The 26,421-nt window shown below is 40.9% G+C and overlaps 1 protein-coding gene across 4 annotated transcripts in view; it reads right to left on the bottom strand.

Annotated features, from left to right (window-relative positions):
• Window positions 1–1,033: 1,033 nt before the first annotated feature.
• Window positions 1,034–26,421, bottom strand: part of SH2D4A (SH2 domain containing 4A) — a 63,011-nt gene continuing 37,623 nt past the window's right edge. For all 4 annotated transcript variants that reach the window (XM_040443404.1, XM_040443193.1, XM_040443322.1 and 1 more), the window contains 5 exons: window positions 24,667–24,778; window positions 22,616–22,826; window positions 19,740–19,870; window positions 2,775–2,995; window positions 1,034–2,307 (listed from right to left, as the gene is read on the bottom strand). In XM_040443404.1, the coding sequence (XP_040299338.1) occupies window positions 2,215–2,307; window positions 2,775–2,995; window positions 19,740–19,870; window positions 22,616–22,826; window positions 24,667–24,778 (768 nt within the window). In that variant the 3' untranslated portion in view covers window positions 1,034–2,214. The remainder of the gene's footprint in view (window positions 2,308–2,774; window positions 2,996–19,739; window positions 19,871–22,615; window positions 22,827–24,666; window positions 24,779–26,421) is intronic.

The following is a 26,421-nucleotide window of genomic DNA, read 5'->3' as shown; positions in this document are numbered from 1 at the left end:
TGGGTGAAGGGGGGTCAAGAGGTATAGACTTTCAGTTATAAAATAAATAAGTCATGGGGATGTACAGTATGGTGACTAGAGTTGATAATACTATAGTGCATATTTGAAAGTTGCTAAGAAAGTAGATCTTAAAAAAGTTATCACAAGAAAAAAACTTTTTAACTTTGTAAGGTGATGGATGATAACTATACTTATAATGGTGATCATTTCACAGTGTATACAAAATGTCAAATCATTATGTTATACACCTGAAACTAATTTAATGTTAATGTCAAGTACGCTGCAATTTTTAAAAATGTGCTTTTGTATTAGAAGTGAAAGCTGACATTCAGAGAGCTAATGGTGGGAAGATATGGAGACAGAATAGAAGTTTGTGACTTCCTGTCCTGTGCCAGCTTTGCAATTCTATAAGGTCACAGCTGTTGAGTCACAGGAATGAAAGCCAAAGACAGGTTCTCTTGGACAAATGTCTCACTGACAGTTGTCTCTCAGACTGTACAAACACATGCGACATTTCAAGTAACACTTTACGATGATCTGTGTTTAAAAACTTTCTCATAAAAACACACGTGTGCACCCATACACACTCACACACACACGTTCCCCACACTCTGTTGTTACATTTCACACAACGAACTGCCTCACGGACTAACTGCTGCAGCCCCTGCTGCTTCTGGAGGAATGCAGATACAGGGACTAGGCCTGAAGTGCAAGGAAGGCTCCATCTCCCCAGGAGAAGAACCTGTGACTCAGAGCATAAGAGCATCCTTGGTCACTGCCCAGCGGCCAGCACCCCTGCTGAGCCGGAGGCCGGGGTGGGGATGCAGTGGGGCACAAGACATGCAGTGGGGCTGAGGGAATCTGCATCCCACTTGGGAGGTTACTCTTCATCTCCCTTTTTCCTTCGTTATCAGGGAGGAGACTGTAGAGCAACAAATGGTATGTGATGTGTGTCACGTTCCACAATTACGTGAACTTCTGTGTTCCTTTCCCAGGGCTGCTCTAACAAATTACCATAAACTCAAAGGCTTAGGGCAATAGAAATTTATTCTCTTAGAGTTCTGGAGGCAAGAAGTCTGAAACCAAGGTGTCAGCAGGGCCACATTCCCTTCCAAGGTTCCAGGGAAGGCATGTTCCATACTGCTGTCCTAGCTGCTGGGGGTTGCCAGCACCCCCTGCCATTCCCTGGCTGTGGCTGCATCTCTCCAGCCTCCGCCTCTGTCGTCCCATGGCTGCCTCACCTCTCCGTGTCTGTTTCCAAATCCCTTCTCTCCTGCTAAGGATGCCAGTCATTGGACTGAAGGCCCACCTGAATCCAGTATGAACCATCTTAACTTGATCACATCTGCAAACACCCTGTTCCCAGATAAGGTCACATTCACAGGTACCAGGGCTTAGGACTTCAACATATCTTTCTGGGGACACCATTCAACCCACAAGTACTCACACAGCTCACTATTCTGTTCTGGTCTACCCCCACCGGTAAGCACCTCATGCCTCATCCTGTGTGATGTGCTCCTGGATGGAGCCAAGGTAGACTGGGCAAGCACCGTCCTGCTCATGGAAACACACTCGCAGATGTCTGCTCATGTCTCTACGGTCCGTGGTATTTCTTTACATGTTAAGCCTCTCCTACATTTTTAAACTCCTCATTCAATTTACATTCCCAACTTTTGTTCTTCTGTGTCTCTTACATCCTGGCTCCAGCATGCGTGATAAATGAAGTGTGTTTGTGGGGTCATTTCAGTCACGAGTAAAGGCTTTTTTTGCCAGCTCCCCAAAGCCAACATGGAACTTAATGTAAACACAAACCTGAGACATTTCAAAATGACGCAAAGAGGGGTCATGAAATACTTCACATGAGCTACTAGTTTTTGAAGTAATGCCTTAATTCCTAAAAGGTTTTGATTCCTTCTTTGTTCATTTTATATACATCATTAAGGTTGTATCCTTCATGTTAGGTAGTTGCTGAAATTGGGAATCATCTCTCTTTACTTTCAGAGTGAATATCCTGCAGAGGCAATTTTCTTTTAACATTAAACTCCAGCATTTGTGCAGAAGAGAGACTTCCGTGGGGCTTTAAGGATACTTCCAGTTGATCAGCATTGGCTCTGCTGCAGGGTGACTTTGGCTTCACATACAAATGTCTATTTCAGTGATGTCTGTCCAGAGGAAAGCCCAGCTGGAGGTTACAGGATGACACGATGGAGACTGTCACTCAAAGAGCTCCAGGTAGTCGGGCGGCTCATCCTGCTGACCACAGGGGTACAGAAGGAGCTCTCTCCCCAGGGAAGTTATAGGTTCCTCCTGTGAATCAGAAGGCATAGGTCAGGCTGGGCTGTGGGGAGGCAGGTTGTTAAGACAGCATAAATAATAACATCATGTCCTTTCTGCCCCCTCAGGGTATATAACTTCTTGCTTGCCCTTAGCTTTATTGGTATATGACAATCTTAAAAGAGATTTTTCTCATCTGCAAATTTCCCTCCCAGGCTTGAGTTCTAAGTAAGAGTGGTCTCAGATGTGGTCAGTGTGTGCACAGATTTTTAGCATCTTCTACATTCTCTGCCCCAGCGGGTTCTCCCTGAATATTTGAGGAAGAACTAGGTTCAATGATAAAGGAAATGCAATTAAGAATCCTGATTATCTGGAAGAATTATCAAGGACTAATCCCCCCATTACTTGTCTCAATCTTTTTTCTTGTAATTGCCTTTCATTGCCTGGGCTGCTGCAGGACAACAATTCACAGACCAAATTTAGTCTGCACATGGTTTCACCTTGTGATATTCCACCAGCTCCGCCAGGGTGGCATGCTGGAGCCGGTCCACACCCAGGAAGCTATAGGAGTCCGTAGAGGCATCTATGAGGAAATGTTTGCAGCCATCCTCAGACAGATAGGACAGGGCATAGCCTTTGATCCTTTCACTGACTCGGATCAGAAAACTTCCTGGCACACATGTGCTCAGAAGTTCATTTGCTCTCTTTAATGTAAGAATTCCTGTGGGAAAGAAAAGCAGGTATTTCAGCCAAATCATTTCCAGAACTTTCTTCAGTTAAATATAGCTGTGTGGATAAAGTTTCGTAAAAAGTAACAGCAACTGTAAGTCCATTTTGGTTCTTAAGAATACAGTGCAGTATCATTCATCTTCTGGTATTTGGTAACTGGGCCAGCCAGGTAGGTTACATAAGCAAATGGATAATATAAATGAGGGTGTGCACGTTTACCCTTCAGAGTACGTTTCCACCTATGCACCCAGTTATCACACCATAGCTGTTAGGTAGCTTCTGTGTCTGGCATCCTAGAAGCATTAGATCTGGAAGGGGACTGGAAGTTGCCTTCCTCAGTTTATTGACGAGGACTCTATGGCCTGGATAGTGATCCAACATGGTCTTAAACAGTGCTTCTCAACCAGCACAATGTCTAGAAGTGTATGATCGACATCTTTGGTTGTCATGGGCAGGGAGTTGCACCCGGAAGCCAGTACAGAGAGGCCAGGGACGCTGCTAAACATCCTACAGTGAATAGTACAGCTTCACACAGCAAAGAATTATCCAGCCCAAAATATCAATAGTGCCAAGATGAGGACCCTGGTCTTGGAGTCAGCAAGTCAGTGACAGAACCAGGATGGATCCAGGTCTTCAAGTACTTTCTACAGTAGCTACTCCTAAATCATGCTTCAGTGGCATTTAAAGGAATACAAGTATTTACTTATAAACATATATATACACCCATATATATGTATATATGTTTATATATGTATATACATATGCTTCTATATTTATGTCTCCATATGTTTGTCCTAAATATATTCAAAACAGTAAAACTCTTCATATATATTAAGTTTTATATGTATATATAGTTTAGATGCCTCATGAATTCACACTAATTAAGACCAGTCTTTCCCCCAACCAGTCCAAACTCATGAGGTTTGACTCATGTTCCCAATTTCCCTTCTTATTCCCATTGTAATTCATCAGATGAATCACTAACATTGCAAAACATATAGAAGGTATGCAAACACATCTTGGAGAGATGGTAACATCGTTCACTTATTCAGCAAGTTCGGATTTGGGAGGAGGAGCGTTATTCTCCCCCTGTTCCCTTTCACCACTGCAGAGAGAAGCTCTTTCTCCTCCTGTTCCACAGTTAGCTCCGTATTGATACTATGTATCTTATTTTAGGGGAAAAAAACCCAAAAACCTCCTGGTGAAAGGGCAATGGATGGATCATTACAGTCCTTTAGTCTTATTATTAATAAAGTTAACTGAGAATTGAACCCTAATTATCCAGAACAAAACATTAAATAAAACCATCTCTATTTTACTTTAATAAAAGGGGGATTGAAAAATCACCTGTTCTCAGGGCACCTGGGTGGCTCAGTCAGTAAAGCGTCCAACTTTGGCTCAGGTCAAGATCTCACCATTTGTGAGTTCGAGCCCTGTATTGGGCTCTGTGCTGACAGCTCAGAGCCTGGAGCCTGCTTCAGCTTCTGTGTCTCCCTCTCTCTCTGCACCTACCCAACTCATGTTCTGTCTCTCTCTCTCTCTCAAAAATAAACATTAAAAATTTTTTTTAAAAAAATCATCTGTTCTTTCCCAGCCAAGACGAACCACTCAGCCCTTCTCCTGCCTTCTCTTCTCCCATGCACCATTCAGGAGGCCCCAGGGCCTGCACCTTGAAGTCAGAGCGTTCAACCCCTGTGAGGCTCAACCCCAGTGAAACACCAGGATAAGAACTGGGGATGTTGAAAGGCTTGGAAGATTCCCCCACTCATAGATAGGAAGCATCTCTGAAACAGAAGAAGAGTCACAACCTCTCTCCTCGGGCCTCCAGCTCTACTGCGCTGATGCCCAGCAGGGTTACCAAAGCCTGTGCTTTACCTCCATTACATCCAGTTACCTTTCTGCCCTATCCTTGACAAGACTGGGCCAACACAATCTGTGGCACCACTGATACTGGTAAGCCTCTTGGATTAGCTGCTAAACTGTCCACTGTAGGTGCTCAAATGATACGCATATTAAATTCTAACAGATATGGACCTGCTGCTACTGTTGGTCTGTTGTACCTTTTTAGACACACCTCATCCTATTGATAGATTCCAGAGGACAACCATAAGCTGAAACAAGGCAACAGGTAACTAGCTTGCCCTGAGACTAAACATGACTGAGGTCTCAAGACTCTGTGTTTGATTGTTATGGAACCAGGGAGATTTTTCACTGACACTGAAAACTCCCCTTCAGAGGTGAGGGGCTAACAAACCACTAGTGAAGGAGAAGCAGCATTCTGGAAAAAAGATTTCTCTCTTCTTGCAGACTTACTGACAGGCTAACTCTGAAACTGCAAGTTACTTCAACAGATGGGGTAGATGTTATAATTTATAACATCAGCATGTTATCCAGATGGATTTAGATTCCTAAAATGAAAGCTACTCTGGAAAATTATAACTGAACCTGGGTTAAGGTAGGTTAAACTCCTCCTAAAATCAGGTCACGCAGTAGCTGTAAATCAAACTCCCCCAAACCTCTCAAACTGTAATTATTACCCATTACACGCAGATCTTGGCACTGTGTAATCTCCAGAGACACTGGAACACAATAAAATGATTTTGAGGCGAATCACAAGTCATAATGGAGACTTGAACACAATGGTACTGACAGCAGGTTCAGAAGTTAAGTGTTATGGAGAGGATGCTTTGTTCTTTTTACTTTACAACAGGATTATCATTTCTGAGGAGCACATTCTTTTGGCTCCTCTGATGATACTGGTCCAAATATAATCTGTTGTTCCATCGAGGGCAGTGGGCACATCCAGGGATGCCTGGCTATGATCGCTACCAAGCAGTGAGCTTTGTCTGCCTGCAAAGAGAGTTCTTGAACACAAAGCCAAAATCCAGCATCAGATATTAATCACCTGGATTCGGGCAATCTCCTTACAGTACTGATCATTCCCTGATTTACCCCTGTGCATGACTCTAAGAATTCTAGAGCAGCGGTCTTCGTCCAAGCCCCCTAAAGGCAGTGTCACCTCCAAGCAAGTTCCCTCTGACCAGCTCTCTTCACACATATTACAAGAACCAAGCCTATGTGAGTTCATAGGAGGATTTCTGTGCTAGTGAAGAGGGGTAAATAAAAGCTTTCTTTTACTTCCTCAATTTTTGAAATGAATCAGATCTTCACCCTCCCATGCTCTGTTTTAAGCTGAATCCAGGCAGGGTGTGGCGGGACTACTCCAGTCCAAAAGGAAGCAGATGTCACTGCATAAGGTCTAACTGGATGGCTTCTGGCTTTTAAAGACCCTGGCGCAGAACTAGCTGAAACCCCTGAGGGCCTGAATACCCAGCATGGAGTTTCATAACAGAAGGAGTTGAGAGGGAGCCGAGAGAAATGTCCCACTACCTTCTGTGTGTGATGCCAGGGCACTCTCTAGAAAAGTACTATTCAACAGAATTTTCTGTGGTGATAGACATGTCTGGGCTGGCCACGTGGAAGCCACTAACCATATATGGCTACTGAGCACCTGAAATGTGACCAGTGTGACTGAGAGCCTCAAACTTTCATTTTATTTAAAAAATTTTTATTTTTATTATTTTTTTTTATTTTTTGAGAGAAAGCGTGTGCACAAGCAGGGAAGAGATAAAGGGTGAGAGAGGGAGAGAATCCCAAGCAGGCTCCACTCTCAGCCCAGAGCCCCACACAGGGCTCGATCCCATGACCACCAGATCATGACCTGAGCCCAAATCAAGAATCGGACATCCAACCAATGGAGCCACCCAGGAGCCCCAACTTCTAATGTTAATTTTAATTAACTTTGGTATAAAGAGTCACATATAGTTAGTGGCTACCATATTGGACAGCACAACTCTAAACCCCACTGGGATGAAAGCAGACCTCCATGACAGGCCCAGGAAGACTATTTTTTGCAGAAAAGAGGGTGAACAGATCTTAAGAAACTCTAAATAACTCAGAAATTCTAGCATGGCCCTAGTTGAAAATCAAGTGACAGCAACTACCTCACAGAAGAAGGGCAGTTCTCTGGGATGCCCTTCTCCACAGCTTCCTCCTGGAAAATGCCTACTCATCCTCCAAGATTCAACTCAATAGCATGAAAATAGCATGAAGGTTTCTGACTTCTCCCTGAGTAGTAAGTCAATGTTCCTCTACACCTGCTGAGCACCTGGTTCCCACCTCCACCTGAGACTCACCTGGTCTATCCAGGGTCTCACCTGGTTCCCCCTCCATCCTGGCAGGTGCCATCCACAGCTCTGTCAGCGTACTCACAGCACATTCTACTACTCTGTGTCTCCCTGCCCCACCTCCTTGTGATCTCATGGAGGGCAACTGATTTATTTTCACACTCTCAGCACCTGCTACTTAGAAGATGCCCAGAAAAGAACTAATGAGTAATTCTGTCTTAGAATCAAGCCAGAAACTTTCTTCTCTAGGACACTTCTATGCAGCTACTGCCCCTATTGTTATTGGTAGAGCATTGTTATCGGTAGAGACAAGGGATGCCCTCATGTTTCTCTGAAGGACTGCTAACTTTGTTTATATGTGTACATCTGTATGCCCTACTTCCAGAACCTGGAAAATATGTGTTTCAAAATCAGATGAAAGGTAACCAAATACCTATAACATGTAGAGTTCTTAATGTCTGCCTGGCACTACTCAAAGGGTGCATTATTTCATTTAATCCTCAAAGCGGCCTGACAGCAGGTACTGTTCCTACTCTCAAATCACAGATGAGAAAATCTGCATCAGAGAGAGCATCATAATGTGTTTAAGGTCACTGAGGTAGGCCAGGAGAAGCGCTGCTCTTGAGCCCAGGCAGTCTCACCCCAGAGTCCAGGCTCTCATCCACTCAACCTGAATACTACCCCTGTGCTAGTGTTTCACACTGCTCAACGAGCTTCTATTTACTATTTACTATTTAATTCTCAAACAACTCGAAATGAACAGAACTGGTATTATTATCATCACCACACAGATGGGAAAACTGAAGGACAGAAGGTATGTGCCCAAGGTTATAGGATTAGTTAGTGATGGTTTCAGGTCTCTTGTCTCTTATTCAAGTATTTTGTTTTTTAACCCCACAGGCTCATGAAGTTTTCCTGAAGTTGGCTGAAAGTAAACTACAGTATTTACTTCACACATTTCTCACCCGGGCAACATAAAGAAGATGCATTTTTCAGTGATTACTCAAGTACAGTTGCCTGGATGTAGGAGCAACACATCGGTAACCTCTGCAACCTCCCCATGGCTCAGGATTCCCATTGCGGAGCACAGAGAGTTTCAGCTTTCTCCTTAAGCAGCATCAGGTCTGCTGAGAGCTGCCTGCAGGCTGCTGCCCTTCCAGAGCTCTGCCAGGAGGCCCTCACTCCTTCTTCTGTCATCTGTCCCACACTCTCTGCCTCTTGGGCTGCCCAGAAAACCCTGCAAGGAGGGGATGGCACTAAGACAACTTACATGAAGGAACACATCTCTGCTGTTAAGGTGACATCAAAGTCCCACACTGCAAAGTGCCAAGGTTAGGGGTGAGTAAAAGAAAAACTGAGTTTTAGAAGAACTCATTTCCAAGTAGCAACCCTGCCAGACGCAAAGGGCACATGCTATCCATAGGAGGTCTTAAACTTGGACGAGAGCTCTATATTTCCCCCCTTCAGCTCCCTTCCACCTTATGCTTTCTTTAACTCCTTCAGTATTTACAGGAAGTATTTTTGGAGAGGCCCTGGGACCTGCCCTAGATTCTCTATATGGTGGGGGGAGATGTATGGTGATGTAGAGCTCTCACCCTTGGGGTCTCAGGCACCTTAGGGGTGAGGAAAAATAGAGCTCTTAAAATATTATTCATGTTTCCTTAATAATTCAAGAATAAAAATCACATAATTTGTTCTTTCATCATTACCTTAATGATTAACACTTATTAACTAGGGCTTACTATGTGTCACATTCAGCTCTAAATATTCACATATATTAACTCATTGAATTGTTAGAATGATCCTATTAAGCAGATGATATCACTGTCTGCATTACACAGAGGAGACAGAAGATCGGAAGTCACGTGACTTGCCTAAGGCCACACAGCTGGTTGATGGGGCTGGGATTTGACCCTTAAGATGTTCTCTTAACCACTACAACTGCCGCCTCCTTTCCCAGAATAAAGAGTATCCAAATTTTATAAAGAAACCACATGACAACAAAGAAAATTCTGACAACAAAACCATAGGTTAAAAATACTTCTCAAAAGGGGCACCTGGGTGGCTCAGTCAGTTGAGCATCTGACTTTCGCTCAGGTCATGATCTCATGGTTCATGAGTTAGAGCCCCTCATCGGGCACATTGCTGTCAGCCCACTTCAGATACTCTGTCCCCCTCTCTCTGCCCCTCTCCCAATCGTGCTCTTTCTCAAAAATAAACATTAAAAAAAATTCTCTAAATACCAGGATCCCCCTTTCCATAAAAAATCTGAAGTCAAACCCCCAAAGCAGGTCACTCTCTTTTGCCGCAGGCCCCCCCCCCCCCGGCCCCTCCACCCTTCCCTTGCCTGCTTGGTCCCTCTTGGTCCCTCCAAGAGCACAGTGTGAAATAACACTGGAGCCTGGGCACCAGTAATGGGAAGCTTAGGGTCCCAGGAACATGCAGGCCATGACTCCCAGTGGCTGGCAGCATTAGGATGAGGATAGGTGCATCATTTGCAAAACTCAAGTAAGCAAGGTCTTTGGGGTTAATGGACTATTCTGAACATTAATGGAAATACATACTAATGTTTTTGCAACTGGTTTGCTACACTGGGTCATTTATGAGAAAAGTCAGGGTCTTGGGAAAAAACAAAGACACAACCCACAATGATGCATAGTATTTGCTGCCGAAAAGCTAGCTCTTCTCAAATCTGAATAAATGTATGTAGCTTTAGCTTCTTTATGTTTTGTCTTCAGTTAGTTTGGAAATCTGAATCCTAGGCAGTCAGACAGGAGAACTATGGAGAATAATTCAAAGTGTTTTGATGCCATTAATGTAGATGAAGGCTTCATGCTAAAATGTAGGTGAATTCCCAGGGTTCCTTGCTAAGGCCATGCTGGTCCCTCTCAAGGGTAGGACAGTGGCTGGCAGGGAAGGGGCCTGCACTAGTCCTTCCCTGCCACACTCACACAGGGACATATTCTCGCTGCTGCCTACAACCTACCCACCCTACGCAGTGTAGGAATCATATATGTAAATGAGGCAGTGCTTAGTAAAGGAAGAAACTTGAAAATCTCTTTGTAAGAGGGGGGCAAATTTTGCTGGCTGCACAGTTAAGAAATCGCCACTCCTCGGCAAAATAGTCAAAGGACAGATTATCACTTATGAGTGCCAATTCGCACGTTCGTTAAAATTTTAGCCTGAAGGAAATCTTGGGCAGTCTCTGAGACTCTGTCCACACAATCTCTCCTGTTGTATGCACTTGGTCCTCAAGGCCTGTGTGGCAGGGGCTGCAGGCCAGCACACTGCCGAAGGACAGGGACACGGGACTCCACTTGGACAGTTGGCTCTAGGGAACTTAAGTCCCAGACAGCAACTGCCTCCTCAGAAATGGATAGGGCTTGCTTTCCAAGGAGAATGAAAATTTGGAGGATGTGTCAGAAATGGAAGCAATCAAAATAGCTGCAGTGTGAACTATATTGAAATCCCACAGATGTTAAAGGGATTTGCTTTTTAAGTAGCTTAAAATATAAAATATTGGGACTGAAGCATTTAGAGGCAGGTTCAGTTATAAACCATGAAAGCAAAAGACATCCACAAGAAACAAATCAGGATGGAAATACTTCATCAACAGTCTAATTATGTTCATATTTGAATAAGGAATGTTCATTACATTTCAGCAGAATAATGATCAACTCTTGATGCTTAAAGCAAATATGTGAATCCTCTAACAACAGAAGCAATTAGAAAATTCCTAAATCAGAAATTTGTTTATACACTTATTGCTAGCTTTTCCCCACCTTCCTATTCCCAGTCCCTGATGAATTCTAAGCTCCTGAACACTGTCATGTATTAACAGGAGATAGGAAATGCTAATGGAGGGAATGAAGATAGGAGTCTGTGGGTTTCTGAACAGACTTTCAAACTTCAGTTTTATTTATTTGTTGGCCCTTTGCTCTAAGAAGTGTAAAAAAGCATGTTAGTGAGTACAGATAATTATATATCTACACACTTTGGATACTCCTATTCATGAACCAGAATAAGTAAAATGACTTTGAAGGATGTTAAATTTAGCCAGGAGGACTCTCCAACACTAATCACGAACTTTACGAACTTTCTAGACAATAACATGTGTTTTAAAGACTGCTAATAGCATTGTGACCAACCAGATGCAAGAAGAAAATGTATAAAAATAAGCACTGTATTTGAGGGTCAAGATAGTCCAACACAATGAAAGGAGGGTGACAAAGAGAGAAGAAAATAATCCTTTTTAAGGAAACAAAACCAAACAGACTTAACTACAGTATACAGGAGATTTAAATTTAGAAAACAGAAGATACGGCTTTAGCAATTCCAGGACTCACTCCCATCTCTCTGCACCCTCCCTCCCAACATCGTGCTCAACCTAAACTGGCAATGTTCTGCTCAAGTTTTCCAAACAACTTTATTCCCTGTTTTGGGGGTGGTTGTTCTTTTGTCCTTCCAAATTCCTGTTGCCTTCTGGGGTGACCTCCTAGGTTCTGGGATTTTTAAGGACAAGCCCTAAATAAATACTTGTCAAAACAGCATAGGACAGTTTTTGCAGTAATAAAGATCTATTTTATTGAAGTGCTACTTATTCTTCATATATGATGCTGTTATGACAGTATTTTGTGGCAAGATTAGGATTCTAAAGAAGAGAAAAGCAGAGAGAACAGGAAGGGTGAATTTACTCTCAAGCCGTTCAGTTCTGGTAAGCCATAACAACAGAAACACTACGCGCCAGGCACTGTTCTAAGCACGTTACATATATTAGCTGATGAACTTTTTTCTTAATGTTTATTCATTTATTTTGAGAGAGAGAGAGAGATAGAGAGAGTGAGCAAATGCCGGAGAGGGCAGAGACCATGGATCATGACCTGACCCAAAATCAAGAGTTAGACGCTTAACCAACTGAGTCACTCTGGTGCCCCTGATGTACTTTAAAAACAAAACAAAACAAAACAAAACAAAACAAAACAAAACAAAACAAAACAACAAAAACCCTACTCTATAGTGTAGATATCATTATCCCCATTTTACAGAGGAGACGAACATACCCAGATCTAGGGGATCTGGTCTTGGAGTCTTGTGAGAAGCCTGTACTACACAGTCGACCCTCAAACAACACAGGGTTGAACTGTATGGCCCACTTATATGTGGGTGTTTTTCAAATAAAAATAGTACTGTATGCATTTTCTCTTCCTTATGATTTTCTTAATAATGTTTTCTCTAGTTTACTTCATTATAAGAATACAGGCATAATACATATAACATACAAAATAACTGTAATGTTATCAGTAAGGCTTCTGGTCAACAGTAGGATATTAGTAGTTAAGTTTCTGGGAAGTCAAAATTTAACTGTGCAGGAAGTTGGCACCCCACCCCCTGCATTGTTCAAGGATCAGTTGTACCCCCTTTCCATGCTAAGAGCCAAGGAAACTCTGTGCTTCTTGGGCTGTACATTGAAAAAAACATTTTTTTTCTCACATTTATTTATTTTTGAGAGAGAGTGTGAGCAGGGGAGGGGCAGAAAGAGAAGGAGACACAGAATTGGAAGCAGGCTCCAGGCTCTGAGCTGTCAGCACAGAGCCCAACGCGGGGTTTTGAACCCACGAACTGTAAGATCATGACCTGAGCCAAAGTCAGATGCTTAACCAACTGGGCGCCCCACTGGGGTCTTCATTTTTAAAAGTCAGCTTGAGATATAATTTATATACAATAAAAATTTTCCAATTTTAAGTGTACAAATGATTGAATTTGACAAATGTATACAATTGGGTAACTACTAACACAATAATAATATAGATTGTATTTCTATTACCCCAAACCCTTGTGTCCTTGGGGCATTTTATTAAACATTTGAATGTTACATATCTGCCTCTTAAAATTCTCCCTGGGATTGAGCAAAATAGTGTCTGGACAAGAACGTGCTTTTTCCTTATTCTCAGAGGTGGGGATGGGGCATACTTATGCTGGGTGAAGATTCCATGACACTTTACATCACCACTGACTGTAAGATTTAGTGAATTAATCCATTTATTGGAGAAACAAATCTCTGTGGTATTACTGTTCACTGATTTAAATTCCAAGTTATATAAAAAACATGACATGGATGTTCCCACTTGTGTTAGTGGTCAGATATGCTGTGACTTTGAAGTAAAATAGATCTGGCTCTGAATACTGCCACTAGTGTTAGAAGTCCAAAAAGAACTTCACATCTTAGTTCCTAGTTCTTATTCTATAAAGTGGAAATAAAAGTTACCTCCTTCAAAGTGTTCAATGTAATGTTTGGCACATATTAGGTCCTCAAAAAATTGCAGCTCTAACAGAATCTTCTGACAAACAATTAGAAATAATAAGAGATTTCAACAGTATTAATGAATTTAAGATCAACATATAAAAACACAATTTCTTTACAGCATCAACCACCAATTATGTAATTTTTAAAAATCCCTTTCAAAACAGAAAAAAAATTTATATACCTAGAACTAAATCTAGTTTTCCTTTTTTTTTTTTTTTTAAAAGGTGCATGTCCTATATGGGGAATTTATTTAATGATTTAAAAGAAATATAAGAAGAAATTTACTATGTTCATGGATGGAAAAATACAATAATATAAAGATGGCAATTATATCTCCAAATTAATCTACAAATTCAATGAAATTCTATTAAAATTCCCAACAAGCATTTTAAAACTTGATGTGTTGCCCCTAAAAGCCATGTGAGCTATGTGGGGCCAAGAAAGACAATTTCAAAGAAATAGGAAGAGGGAGAACTTGTTCTAATAGATATAAAGACATAATATAAATATATAGTAATTCCCAGAAACAGGATCTTGGTATACAACAGCGAGAGCATTACAAATCAGTGGAAAAAGGAAGACTAATGAATGATACTGGGAGAACTGGCTACTCACATGTAGAATAAATTAGGTGTCTATACCATATATCATATACAAAAATAAATTACAGGTGGATTATATATTATACAATAAGCAAAAACCATAAAGGAAAAATAGCTACACTCAACCTCACTGAAATGAAAAACTTCTATGCCTCAAAATGTGCCAAAAATCTAAAATACGTAGTCTAGGAAAAGATATATGCAACCCATATAATTAATAAAGGCTTACTATCCAGAATATATAAAATCCTACAAATTAATATTAAAAACTCAACTGACTAGAAAAATAGTCAAAAGATTATAAGTAATTACAGACCCCCCCCTATCCAGGAACCATGGAAGGCTCAGCCTCACTACAAATCAGTGCAAATTAAAATAAGGTGAGGGGCGCCTGGGTGGCTTAGTTGGTTAAGTGCCCAACTTTGGCTTAGGTCATGATCTCATGGTCATGGGTTTGAGCCCTGTATCAGGCTCTGTGCTGACAGCTCAGAGCCTGGAGCCTGCTTCAGATTCTGTGTGTGTGTGTCTCTCTCTCTGCCCCTCCCCTGCTCATGCTCTGTCTCTTTGTCTCTCAAAAATAAATAAACGTTAAAAAAAATTTTAATATAAAAAAAATAAAATAAGGTGATTCCACTTTGGACCCATAAGAATAAGGGAAAATGAAAGTTTGGCAACACCAAGCATGGTAAGTATGTAGGAAAATAGAAACTCTTAAAGATTGCTAGTGGGAGTAGAGATTCATATAATCACTTTAGAGGGCATTTGGCAATATTCAATATAATTAAAGATTTGGGGCGCCTGGGTGGCGCAGTCGGTTAGGCGTCCGACTTCAGCCAGGTCACGATCTTGCGGTCTGTGAGTTTGAGCCCCGCGTCAGGCTCTGGGCTGATGGCTCGGAGCCTGGAGCCTGTTTCTGATTCTGTGTCTCCCTCTCTCTCTGCCCCTCCCCCGTTCATGCTCTGTCTCTCTCTGTCCCAAAAATAAATAAAAACGTTGAAAAAAAAATTAAAAAAAAAAAAAGATTCATGTAACCTACCCTCCTAGCAATTCCACTTTTAGATACACACCCTGAAGAAATTATCACATATGTGTACAATGAGGTATGTCCAAAAGTATATACCCCACATCATTTTCTGTAATGGCAAAAAACAAAACAAAACAAAACAAAACTATACCAAATATAGAAGGGATGAATGAATAATGATAGTGTGTATAATAACATACAAATATAATTATTAAACACATATAAAGCATTGTATGTTTACACTTTATGTATTATAAATAACATATAATATACTGCACAATAGGTAAAATAAATGAGCCAGTCTACATTTATAAAAAAGGAAAAATCCAGACAACATAATGTTGGGAGAAAACTCAAGTTGCAGAACAATGCCTATAGCATGATACCATGTAAATGTTAAACACAAGATTGCATGTTTTATAGAAGTATGTATACGTTCAATATATCTTAATATATTTTATAAAAATTCACAGACATCTACATATATAATGAGAGTACAAAAATGAGAGAATAAAAATGAAAGGATAATTTCAAAAGAGTGGTTCACCCCCTGGGAGAGAAGTATACAGAATCAAAAAGGCAGTAAAAGAGGGTGCCTTAATTCTTTCAGGCTTTCTTTCCTTTTTTTTTTTTAAGTTTATTTATTTATTTGAGACAGAGTGAGAGAGGTGGGGGAGGGGCAGACAGAGAGGAAGAGAGAGAATCCCAAGCAGGTTCCACACTGTTAGAGACATGGGGCTTGATCTCACGAACTGTGAGATCATGACCTGAGCCAAAATCAAGAGCCAGATGCTCAACTGACTGGGCCACCCAGGTGCTCCAGGTTTTATTTCTTATTAAGAAAAATAGATATGAAGTAAATATGGCTTCTAACATTCACTGTACTGTATCCTGGAAAGTAGATATAACATTTGCTACAGCGTTGGTCTTAGTCATAGCTTCCTTTGTACTTTTTGTTCAAAATAGTTTATAATAAATTTTTTTTTAATAAGGAAAGGGAGAAAAATCCTCCATAATGTGGGTAGGCCTCATCCAGTCAGTTGAAGGCCTTAAAAGAACAAAGACTGACCTTGCCTGAGCAAGAAGGGATTCTGCCAGTGTTCAGCCTTTGGACTCGAGCTCAGTCTTCCCCGAGTCTCCAGCCTGCTGGCCTACCCAACAGATTTGGGGCCCAGCAAGCCTCCACAGTCACGTGAGTCAGCTCCTCAAGAGGCTGGCCATAGAAGGATCTTCAGGAGAAACAATTGCAGAGGTCTTAAGAGAGGGGTAAGTGTGGTGTGTCAGGGATAGAAGGGAAACGTGTGGTGGAGAGCAGTGATCAAGGTAGGGCTCTTCGAAGATGGGGCCGGAGCAATAATCAGGGGTGGATCAAGCCAGCTTTGTGAGCCCCAGGGAGGAATTTGGGTTGTACTCTCATTGCAGTTTGATTATGTTGAAAACGGGGGACAGCAGAGGAAAGATGGAGACCAGTTAGGAGGCTGATAAAGGAGGGCAGATGAGAGATCAAGATTAGTTATTCACGTGGTGACAAAGTCCAGAACTTTCTCCTACTGAAGGGGCTTAGCAGCAAGGCAAGATGCTCTGGGACATACACTGTAGTTTTCCCAGCAGTCCTCCTAAATGAGTGTGAGTATAACATTTCCAAATTAACTAACATGAATTACCTTTGCAGAATATTAAAAAATTAGAAAAATGCCCACTACAAAATTCCTTCACAAGGCCCTCTGTCAAGACTGCTGGGGCTTCCTAGTATTCTTCATGATTCTGTGGTTGCACAGTGTAGTAAGGTGGCCTACAAATTTGCAGGGAGGTTCTTCCCAGGGAGCAGGTGGGAAAGCATCCTGGGAAGGAGCCAGTGTGTACATCAGCTCCCTGGTCTCCAGGCTACTAGGAAGGAACATGGGAAGCAGCTAAGAGATGTCAGCAAGTCATTCCATCTGGGTCCTAACACCAAACTGAACCATGTAAAAGCTAGAAATGTGCTCTGGCTCTAAGGAAAACTAACAAAAAGTGTAAAAGAACTTGAGAATCTTCAATGGGTTCTCCCACAAGTCCCACATAACCAATGGTACCAAAAGTCCAGTAAAAGTTGAGACCTTGTGGTCTCTGAAAAAAGCTTGCTGAGAGAGAAGTGGGGAGATGGCATATCTAGATGTGCTTGAGATCATCAAAAGATGCTCAGGAAGTAGAGTTCAGCACTGCATTTCAGGATCTCTCTTGTACTTGGGATTTTCCAAGCTCTTACATCTAGGAGATCAGACAATATCCTACTTTACTGCCTCTAATACTGGCCCCCATGGACAGATATTCATCTCATTATTATCCCAAGTGAGGAGGGACACCTGAGACAAAGATCTGGCGCCATCACAATGCATGTTAGTGCTCCCCAGGGTCTTGTCCTTGTTCTTCTCTCATCATTCTTCCCAATTCACTCCTGAAAAACCTCATCCCTCCCATGCTTTTCATTAGGTGCTGATAACTCCAATATATTATCTCTAACATTGTTCCATCAATTCAATTTCCAAAGGGATATTTTCATATGACTGCCCCAAAGACATTTCAAACTCATCATATCCCAGATAAGCTCATTGTCTCCCCTCTTCTTTTTGCCCCTTAATCTCCCATCCTCTTGTGGTCCTTCTTCCAGCTGATAGCATGCCACCTTCTGCCTAGCGCCACAAGCCAGAGATCCAGTAGTTTTCATTTCCCTTGTCCTCTACCCACTCATCCTGTCTAAAGCTAATTAAAAGAAAAGGGTAAAAGTGTGACTTCCACAGTGAAAAATTAGCTGACCAAAACAGTAACATAAGAAAGGCAGTTTATGGAGTGCATGATAATGGAGGAAGATGGCAAACCAATACAAGAGCTACCATCCCAGTATTTCAAACAGGGCTCATGAGCAATAAACAATTATATTTTAAAAATATAAGATATTATCCATCTTTGTCATAGAAACATGTGAAATTTTGTCTTCTTAAAACAGAAGATAATGACTTAATGACTATTAATATCATATTATTTACATTATACTGTATATTATTTATTTTGCTTATGACTATGATAAATATTTATACAAATGAAAATAAACAAGTAACAATTGCAACTAATAAGTTATTAAAACTCAAGAATTTATTTTTTAATCAAAGCTCCAACTGGATTTTTAGTTCAACTTTGTCTTTCTCACTTTTATCAACTGTTTCAAATAGAACTGCCTGTTAAAGTACCAGGATTTTGAATTACATGAACCAACATTTTCAATGTCTCACTTCCTGCTGTTCCAATGAACTGCCACCCTTGTAATCAGGGATGACAGCATCTTCTGCCCAATGACACAGAAACTACAAAGTACTGATTTCCTCAGTGCTTATCATAAAAAGGAAAAAAAGGGGGGGCAATATGAAACAGTGGGGCTAACGTGTAATTGGCCATGTTCTTTCTATTCATCTTTTGACACTGATGTCCCTCTTTCTTCCAATGTCTTCCAAGAAGAATAGGAAGAATGGAGGCTTACGATTCAGTCCTAGGAGGGGGAGGGGCTCCTCAGGGAATGGACAATTACTAAGGCCTAAATTGCCAAAGAACACATATTTTCAAGGAAAGCTAGACAGTTCCATAATGATCTGACTGCAAAAGCAGCCCATTAGCAGAAAGCCTATTACAAATAATATTTTTCTTTTTAGAAGAGTTTGCCATATTATAGGGTTGGGAGCCTATTTTTGTGGATATATTTATGTGTGACATGAATACTAGTTAAACATGATTCAACATGATTCAAACCAATATACCCTTTGCGACAAGTGTGCTCTGTGAGAGAACTTTATTTTTCTCTTAAAGCACTTTTGTTGTACATAGAGCCAATTAGTCCAAATCAACCACAGACATTACAGAAGCAAGCTGAGGCAAGAAGCCGCTTCTTTTCTTGAAGTCCAAGAAACTAAGCAGTCAGTGAAATGTGTGCTGGGTACACAGAGGACTTGAATTAATCAAATTTCTAGTGTTAAATGGCTTATTAGGTAATATCTGCTCAGGCTTCAACAAACCCACCTGGCAGCCTTAACTACTTAATGGAAACATAGATCAAAGTAATAGAATTTTTAGGTTAAAGATCATAAAGTTCAATTTCTTCATTTAATAGATGAGGAAAATGAGGCTTAGCTAAATTGACTTGCTACAGAAAAAGAAGATGATTTGCTCAAAGTCACTCAACTGTCAATGGAGAGCTGACCTTTGGATTGCTAAACCAATGCTTGCCCACCACACCAAGGGCATATCTGACTCATGGTGGATGGTGGACAACAGGCACTGCCTTTTGAGGGGAGCCCTAGTGTAGGTGACCAGGAGGCACTGTCTTCCCCACCCACCCGGCGGTATTTCATTTGTGGTGATAAATTAGCCCATAGTACATGCAGAGACCACAACCACTCACTGTTTCCTAATTTCATCATGAGTTTGCAACCCACTGAGAAACATTTGAAAAACTCCTTGTGAAAATAATTTCAAAGGCTCTTCTTGGGCAGCACAAATAAAAGGACGCCTTTATTCTTTTTGCCCTCCTGGTGGATTAGCATAGCTCTGTGCATCGCCAGATGAGGTTCCATTGAGGGAACCTCTGTACTCACCATGGAACCAGGGAGCTATGGCGTCTGAGGCTTTCTGGTAGCCTGCTCGCAGAGGTAGCTGCTCCTCTTTAAACCACCGAATGATTTCCTCTTGGGCATAGCTGGATGCCATCCTTGTCACTTCCTGATTTCTGTTATTTAGAAAATGTTTTTCAAGTTAGATTTAACTAATTTGAAAACAATGCCTTTAGAACTCATATATACCCTATATATATATAATCATGTATATATTATATATATTTGAAAATCTAATTACATGGGCTGAGCTAAGGGGAGGTTATACCCCTAATTACTGCCATCATACAATTCCTTGAGGGCTAGTCAAGAAATAGGAAAGAGGGGCACCTGGGGGGGTTAGTCGGTTGAGCATCTGACTTCGGCCCAGGTCACAATGTGAGTTCAAGCCCCACATCGGGCTTGGTGCTGTCAGCATGGACCCCACTTCAAATCCTCTGTCCCCCTCTCTCTGCCCTTCCCCAACTTGTGCTCTCAAAAATAACATTTTAAAAAAATAGGAAGGAACATAAATCTGTCACTTGTCCTTCTGGTCCTGTGGGGCTAGTCATGGCTATGAGCAACTGCTGTGTTAAAACACAGATTTAATTCATTTTTAATGTGAATAAAAGCTCCATTAACTCCCAGTTAAAATTTGAGAAAATAAGTACTAAAAAGTGAAATACACCCCAGCACTACTTTCCTTGGGCCATGTCCTTGCAAACAAAAGAAATCAAATGCAATAAAATAAATTCCCTTCCTAACATTTTCATTATTAAACTTTCTCTTCTTTCTGTTTCCATCTCCCTGACTTGCTTTCTTCTCTCCCAAACTTTGAAGAAGTTTGGTTCTGTTAAAGATAGCCTCAGAACTATAAAGTAAAAAGAAAGAAAAATGTATGAAGATTGGTAAAAGAAAAAAAAAAAGATAGAAGCAGCAGAATCATTTTGAAATATATTCAGTAGCAGAACTTAAATTCTGGGATGTAAGTCAATTTCCATTACAAAAGTAACATTGCAATGTAATAAACATATTTCCAAGTCTCACACCACAGCCCACTAATTTTGAGCAGAATTTAGTGTGAAAACAATGAGGAGTTTGGATGAACTACTGGGCTACCTGTCATGTAAATTAATGTATGGCTCTTTATGCGTTTTATGGTAACACATGTCACTGTGAGTTACATGTGACATATATGTTAGATGTACATATAAGCAGGTACATATTCATATATATACATAAACAGCATTTTGGAGAAAGTAGCCTATAATAGTTGACTTTTTTGGGTATCAGACACTGCACACACATAAGATTACATGATGAGTGCTCTAATTAGCTTTCAAATTAGGTTCTTTTTCTTTGGAAACTCTATGGAGATTAAGCAAAACATCTGAGGACAGCCAATCTCTGTCTTTTCTTGGGCTGGCTCCTAGCTGACCTCGGTCATCACTGTTGTCCCAGCCCAAAACCTATCCATTCTGGCTGCCTCACAAGAAGCATTTCATGCAAGTGTATTAAGTTGGAAAAAATGAGCTAACTGAGCACAGCTCAAAACAAGAATTACCCTTATTAAAGGCCACCTTCATTGCTGTCAATCGCATACACTGTGCTCTGAAAATACTGTGGGTCAGGACATATTTCAAGGCACAGTCCCACCCTCAAAAGAGCCTGGAGAACAGAGGTAGGTCCACAAACAGCCCTGCTGGGGATCTGTGGTCAATACACAGACAAGCCTGGGCACTGGAAAGGACCCTGTGCAGGATCTCACACCTTTGTGACCTGGTCACAGAAGTTTGAGGATACCTGTTTCTGATTGCCTTTCTTGGGTTTTTTGTCCATAAGAAAAAAAAATGATTCCCCAAACTGTCACTTTGTAGACCATGATCATTTAATTCGGGTCCCCAAGTCACAAAATGGAACCTTTTAGTTAAGTAGAAATAATTATAGTAGAGGAAAAGGTTCACCTTCCTATTTCCTCTGAAGTCATAATCTCCCTTAGGAAAAGCCCTGAAGATAACTACTGTCTCCAAGCAAAGAGAGATCTGTTTGCTTTTTATTTCTCCATGTTTGTAACCAAGTATTTTTAGTTTTTATTTCAGAAGGCAAGGCTTTCAGACAGTTCTGTTTCACTCAATCACTATTTGATTTCTCTGGTATATTTTAACTATCACCTTTCTACATATTAGAATACGGAAAAAAATCATATGATATCCAGGAGAAAATAATTTTATAATCAGTTAAGTAACATAAAGGAAAGGGGTTTCTGCTATGATATCATTGTATTTTTCTTCAGGGATTTTACAAAACAAATTGTTCTAATTTCCCATAGCCTTGGAGGCAAAGGCACCGTTATGACCAAAAAAGTATTCATTCAACAAAGGAACAGTTCCAAAATGTCAACATATGAGCTTGGCTCTGTATCCCAGAACAAGGATTACCATCAAACCTTTAATCCTGAGCAATGAAAACATAACTCTACTGAAGCCATGAAAGTCAGCAAGCCATTAGATTCCTACTTTGATATTGTTTCCTACTAAGAGCAATACTGAGCACTGGTGAAACCCCTGTTGTTTCTGCTTCTCCCCTCATTGGCTCCCCTTCAGCCCAAGGGGGTGGGGGTGCGATAGTAGCATAGGAAGGCACTGAACTCGATGTGCATCCTAAATTACTGGGTATCTTAATTACAACAACTGTGGATATTTATAGATAAGAATGAGACAAATCCAGACCAGGTATCTCAGGAAGACAGGCTTGGAGGGGAGGCTGAATTTAATTTCACAGGCAGCCAGCTGGTCCTTCACTCCCCATGGCTCATCATGCAGTTTGTCTTTAATCAGCCAGTTTCCACCGTTATGCTTAAAGCCATCTGTGTGGCTTCTTACCTAAGAGGCTTTCGAGGGTATCCCGCTGGGGTTAGGAACAGAGGCTTGGGTGGAAGCGGAGGTCTTTTTGGTTTCTGTGGAATGCTTGGGGGGCTTTGTGGTCCCTCACCGCTTCTTCCTTTTTCAGCTGCTAGTGATAACCTCTTGTAGTCTTCCCGCGCTTGTTTAGCCAAAGAGCGTCTCTTCTCATCAGCTGCTTTGGATTTTCGCACTAGGAAAACAAGGCGGGGGGGGGGGGGGGCCATGTTGAGAAAGCCCCTGGTCAGCCAACAGAGATGGTGAGAAGACTTAGCTGGTGGAGAGAGCAGTCTCCCATCTGATGATGGGAGATTCTGTCATCTGATGATGACAATGAACAATCAGTGTCAACACCTATGACTCACATAGTTCAGGCTTGCACATTCACAACTGCCCAATGTTCACTGCAGACTTCCTATCTTTCTCTGGGAGTTTTAGGACTTTCTAAGAGGGAGAAGGAAGAGGAGGAGGAAAAGAGGAGATAGAAATGGAGAACATGGGTACATGTTTTAGAATTTCCTGCAGTTGGCAAGACCAAGTGGTGAGTCACAGACCAAGTGAGAATTCCAACTGACAGGGGGTCTTTGAATAAAAGAGGTGATGTCACATCCCTCACACACGCAGCTCAGGATGTCACCAGCAAAGAGCAGACTATGAGGAACTCCTCAGTGCCATGGCTCCTGGCTGTGGACAGGATGAAAGAGTGGTGATGTCCACTCCTCAGTCCACAGAGAACTGAACCAAATGTAAATTGGCCCGCCAGAACAAAAAAATAAAATAAAGTGATTCTCACCACAGAGAATGTGTTGATACACATGAAAGCATCCCAAAGTCACCTTTTAATGTTGCTTTGTAAAGCAGGAGGTTTGTTGTTTTGTTTTGCTTTTGTTTTGGCAACACAGTGGTAAAGGACTCTAATGCAGGATGTTAAGACTAATTTTTATTGTGTGTATTTGCACTTCAGCCATTATTGGTCAAACCCTGTTAGGTTCGGCTTTAAAGAGATGCCAAAAATGTTCCATTACGCTAGAATTTCACTGCATAGAAGTGATTGGATCTTGCAAATGTTTTCATTTCACAAAAAGTGTCATGTTAATGGTATTCACTGTTATGGAACTGAACACAGTATTCTCCACATCCTGCAAACATTGCCACTCCTGTTCTCGCCCTCAAGTGGTCTCTAGGGATGACCTGGTAGGTAAGCCTTTTTCTGGGTCAGCTATTTCAAACAAACATTTCCCCTAGCATCCCTGAGCAGGCTCTGCTCTGCCTTCACCTGCACTGAGCTCTTCCTAAGGAGGTCTATCTTTGGTGGTGCCACCTCTAAAAGGAGTCAGGGTTAGGTGACAGGCATGGGAGGGATGCTGATATATCCGATTATTCCTGGGTTCTTCTATTACCAAGTTGAGTTCAATGTTGAAATTTAGAAAAATACAGGATAACAAGAATTCAAATAAATCTCATATCGCACCTCTCCAAAAAAACTAATGTCGACATGTTAATAACCTTCCAGTTCTTTTACTTCATATACTCGAGCATTTTAAAATTGGGATCTTTTGGGACACCTGGATGGCTCAGTCAGTTAAGTGTCTGACTCTTGATCTCAGCTCAGGTTATGATTTCAGGGTTGTGAGTTCAAGCCCCATGTTGGGTTGTATGCTGGATGTGAGGCCTACTTAAAAATAAACAAACAAACAAACAAAGGATGTTTTTCATATTATTTTGTAATATTTTTTCTTCTTCAAGTAAAAAAAAGATATAAACATATCCCAAATTCATTAAACACTCTTCTAAAACATGTTTTTTCATAGCTATATACCATTCCATCAAATAGATACGACAGCTGTGATGGTACAAAGATGAATGGAAAACCTTTCTACTACTGTTCAAAAAGAGACTCATAAACCTTTGTGTAACAACTTAGTAATAATTCTCTCAACAACTATTTTAAGTGCTTCCTAGTTTGATTGTTTATTAAGAGAAGGAATTGGCCTGGAGAGTCTAAAGTGTTATGGAGGCCCTGAGGTACTCACAAGATGCCTGCCACTCTGAATCTTCTTTCCAGCTTTTATAAATCTGCTTGGTTTTCTCCCCATCTATTTGTTTTAGTTCCTCATCTTGTGTTTTCTTCATGGATTCTTTCTTCTGTTAAAACAACAACAACAGAAACAAACACTAATGACTGACTGGCAGTTTTCTGTGAGGAGAGGTGGAGGAGGGGAGGGAGGAAGGGGGTACAGGGATGGGGAGGGGACTCAGGTTGGTTTCTGTTTAACTCCCTTGTGGCCCCTGGCTAGGCAATTTGTGGTGCAGGAAAAGCTTGGAGTCAGTGATACCTGAAGCTGACTCTACCGCCACCTAGCTGTACAACTGCATGGCCCCTTACCAAACCTCCCTTAGGCTGTCTTCCCCTAAGTATAATCAGAAAATCAAAAATATTTCGGGGCACCTGGGTGGTTCAGTTGGTTAAACATCTGACTTTAGCTTAGGTCATGATCTCGCGGTTCGAGGGTTTGAGCCCTGTGTCAGGTTCTGTACTGACAGCTCAGAGCTTGGCCTCTGCTTCCAATTCCATTGTCTCCCTCTCTCTCTGTCCCTCCCCCACTTGAGTTCTCTCTCAAAAATAAACTAAAAAAAAGAGAATTAAAAATATTTCATAGGGTTATATTGAGGGTTAAATAATATTTAAAAAGTGTCTCCCATAGTGTGTAACACAGTAAGAACTCAATAAATATCCATTTTCCTCAAACACGGCACTTCTCTGTTTTAGGGTGAATTCCCTGAAGTAGTGTGTAAATACTGTTTCATGGCACCAATGTAAACACTCTAGTATCTGACAGGTTCCATAAAAATAACAGTACATTTCTACAGCAATCTTAGCTGTATCTCCATGTGCCCTCGCACCAGTGTGTCTAAAAATGTTGTACTTACACATGATTTTAGGTGACCCAAAAAGGAATATTTTTTTGTATTTAAAAAAAGCAGAAAAATATTTTTACAAAGCATCATCTTTGAGAAAACATAAAATAAGAAACACAAGTCTTCCTTAAAAAGGGAATTTGCTTTTGTTTATTGTAAAATATACATAATATAAAAATTACCATTGTAACCTTTTTAAAAATTGTGGCAAAATACACATAACATAAAAATGACATTAGCCATCGTGAAGTGGACAGCTCTATGCACCAGTACACTGAAGGAACTTGTTTTTAATGAAAGAGAAACTAATACGCCAAATCACTTAGACCTAAAAAGTACTTTGTTTATTTGGGAACTGCCTCCTGAGTGCCTACAAGAAAACTGAATTTAGCACTTGGTCAACTAAATAAGAGCCTTGGTCACCTAAATAATGAAATAAGCTGAGAGGGTCAGAAAAGACAGATCATGCTTTGTTCTCCAGCACAAAAATGATAGTTTTTTTTTTCTTTTGTTTTTCTCTATAGAAAGATAAAGACTTTCTGTTAAGTTATTTCATCCCAACTAAAATATAAACCTTGATGTCACGGAACTTGTTTTCAATCACTGTGGGAAGTCATAAATCACAGTTAATATAGGTGATAATTCATACACTACATTCCACTTCAGATGTAACTTCTTTCTTTCTTTCTTTCTTTCTTTCTTTCTTTCTTTCTTTCTTTCTTTCTCTTTCTTTCTTTTTCTTCCTTCCTTCCTTCCTTCCTTCCTTCCTTCCTTCCTTCCTTTTCTCCCTCCTTTCTTTCTTTCTTTTCTTTCTTTCTTTCTTTCTTTCTTTCTTTCTTTCTTTCTTTCTTTCTTTCTTTCTTTCTTTC

Source organism: Herpailurus yagouaroundi, unplaced genomic scaffold, assembly GCF_014898765.1.
Source record: "Herpailurus yagouaroundi ecotype Mexico unplaced genomic scaffold, PumYag 28, whole genome shotgun sequence".
Taxonomy (NCBI): domain Eukaryota; kingdom Metazoa; phylum Chordata; class Mammalia; order Carnivora; family Felidae; genus Herpailurus; species Herpailurus yagouaroundi.
The sequence above is the reverse complement of the archived record's forward strand: the minus strand, read 5'-3'. Positions and strand labels throughout refer to the sequence as shown.